The 2,424-nt window shown below is 45.7% G+C and overlaps 1 protein-coding gene across 2 annotated transcripts; it reads right to left on the reverse strand.

Moving 5' to 3' along the window:
- Positions 1–307: 307 nt before the first annotated feature.
- LOC111079722 lies at positions 308–1,460 on the reverse strand. 2 transcript variants are annotated; one of them, XR_002608395.2, is made up of 4 exons: positions 1,146–1,460; positions 955–1,087; positions 722–896; positions 308–670 (listed from the first exon to the last, which is right to left on the reverse strand). XR_002608395.2 is itself a non-coding variant. In XM_022374995.2 (3 exons), exons 1-3 carry the CDS (start codon positions 1,389–1,391, stop codon positions 787–789), a joined length of 489 nt encoding a protein of 162 aa, XP_022230687.2. In that variant the 5' UTR covers positions 1,392–1,460; the 3' UTR covers positions 310–786. The 2 variants fall into 2 exon arrangements, 1 of the variants encoding a protein (XP_022230687.2); XM_022374995.2 differs by having other exon boundaries at positions 310–896.
- Positions 1,461–2,424: the final 964 nt, after the last annotated feature.

A 2,424-nucleotide genomic window follows, 5' to 3' on the forward strand; every position in this document is an offset into this window, starting at 1 on the left:
CATAGATAAAGGCCTTAAACGCAGCGATGCATTCCACCGATAAGACCCTAACCGAACCGATCCGATCCGATCCGACCCGAAAACGGGCGCCCAGCAGACAACGGGCCAATTCATAATTTCTGACGTCGGAGTTTTTGGGGTCCCCGTGCAACAATGTCGCGCAGGCGTAACCCGATACCAGCAGGGACATACTCGTAAATCGCCAGCGGAGTGGGGCACCGTCGGGCCACCACTAGCCACAGAACCAACAACCAACAACCAAAACCCAAAACCGAAACCAAAACGAATATTTCTGTATCTGGTTTTCATTTCATCGCCCAGCGGTGGAGGTAGGGAATATTTTTTAATTTATATTTCGTTAATTTTTATATGAAGAGTTGACATTTCGGCCCGGTCGAGGACAACCATCCAGAGGCACCACCGTTCTCAGTCGTCGTCGTCATCATCATCATCATCGTCGTCGTCGTCGTCGATTGTCGGTTGTGGTCTTCTCGGACATCGTTATCGCCCGTTTAGGCAACGCCGCTGGGAGCACACAGACTCTGATTCCGATCCCGATTCAGACTCCAAACACCCATTATGATAAATCATTTTGGTTTTTATTTCTTGACATGTTTCTTTCTCTCTCTGCAGGCAGAGCCACGGACCTTATCGCTGTTGTCAGTGTATTCTACCGGAAAAAGCATTTAGTATATATTTTGGTAAGTTTTTTTTATCGTACGCCACGCCAAGGGAATTCGCCAACTGGTTTATGGCAATGCCCTAATGGCAACCAAAAAGAACACTTTAATATTCTATTACTTTGATTTGAGGTTTCTTATATTTGCGGTTTGCGGTAATGATCCTCCTCTCGTCCAGAAAGGAATATGCCACCAGATCGATGTAGATCACTAAAACTACAATAAATGGGTGCGGGGTGAGGGTGAAAGTGGGGGTGTGCCGATGTGTACTTACTCTGGGGAACTGCATAAATTATGAACATTTCCAGATCAATGTCGTAGAGAATGGACACGAAAAGATAGAAGGAATTCACCAAGAACGGTGGTATGTGTGCCAGTAGGTACACCAGACATAGCCAGGAGGAATTCTGCACGGGGAAAATAAAGAATTTTGATATGCAGAATACCCCCAAGGAGCATAATTACCAGCAGGCCAGCAAGGAGCAGGACAAAACTGAGCACAGCCATTATGCTGTAGGTAAAGCCCAGTATCCAAAATCCTTGAGTTTCCACACTACCGTCAATGCTTTCATGGAGTTCTGTTTCCACTTCCGCGAGCTCAGCGAACAGCAGATATGCCACGAACGGGTAGTACACGATCATTAGGGCTCCAGACACAATGCAGCCCCAACGCAGGTCAAAGTAATAGCAGCATGACGTACACACAATCATCTTCGCAGCGAAATATCAAGTGAGGTATTTCGAGCTGTGTTTATTTTGATAATATTGAGCATAAAATCATGTGACTGTGATCAGAGATTAAATGGGAATCAAGGTGGATAAACATATAAATTCATATATTTGTTTCCGTGAAATGCAATTATGGTTCTTAAAAAATAATCTGTGCCGCCATTTGATTTACAATTAATTCGGGGAATTAAATTGGGTTACAAGTGGCAGGCCACAAACCGTTGACCCTATAAGCGAACATTTAAGAATTTGGCTCTTAACTGGCGCATGATTCATGCAATGAATCCACCGACTCGACTCGACCCGACCCACCGAGACTGAGATCGAGACCGAAACCGAGACCGAGCCCTGCTGCGAGACACTTTAAAGAGCAAAACCTGAAACAGCAGATAGGCATCGCCAACAAAACGAAATGCCATAAAAAAGACCAAGACCAAGACTAAGACAGTCCACAGCAGATCTGTGAGAGAGTCGGATCGGGTTGGGGTGGGGAGAGGTTTTTGTAAAAATTAAGAAATTCATAAGTTCTGTGTTTCGCGCTGAAAGATTTTATGGGATGCGAGCTGCAGGCATCCGATCCGATTCGATCCGATTCCCCACCGATCCCGGTTGCAGATTGAGATGGATATACGAAAGAGCTTGTTGAGTTCCCTGGAGCTGTGGCTATAAAATGTCGCTGACGGGCCCTTGGTTAGCCATTAAACTGGGCATCAATGGGTTTGGATTCGAATGGGATTGGCATCCAACACACAGATCTGTCGCCCCCACAGCCAGCGAGTGCTGCGCTAATGTGACACTAAACTGATGTTATAAAAAATCCGCTTATCGCGCCAACAATGCCCCGGCAAACCCCAACAAAAAAAAAAAAAAACTAAATACCCGTAAGACCCCGAGACCCCAGGCGAGCACAATATGAAATTTCAGACTGACTGACAGGCCAGGCCAGACCGAGAGATCTCGTTCGGCCCACGGGCAGAGAGACCAAAAAAAAAAAAAAATTTAAAAAAAGAGTGTA

The sequence above is a fragment of the Drosophila obscura genome, unplaced genomic scaffold, assembly GCF_018151105.1.
Source record: "Drosophila obscura isolate BZ-5 IFL unplaced genomic scaffold, ASM1815110v1 contig_186, whole genome shotgun sequence".
Lineage (NCBI taxonomy): Eukaryota > Metazoa > Arthropoda > Insecta > Diptera > Drosophilidae > Drosophila > Drosophila obscura.

Excerpts from the sequence above, each read along its gene's own strand:
- LOC111079722 (XM_022374995.2), bottom strand. The coding sequence starts at position 1,391 with ATGATTGTGTGTACGTCATGCTGCTATTACTTTGACCTGCGTTGGGGC. Across the intron at positions 1,088-1,145 it reads TGCTCCTTGCTGGCCTGCTG|AATTCCTCCTGGCTATGTCT; the intron begins GTAATTATGCTC and ends TTCCCCGTGCAG. Across the intron at positions 897-954 it reads AATTTATGCAGTTCCCCAGA|TTTTAGTGATCTACATCGAT; the intron begins GTAAGTACACAT and ends CATTTATTGTAG.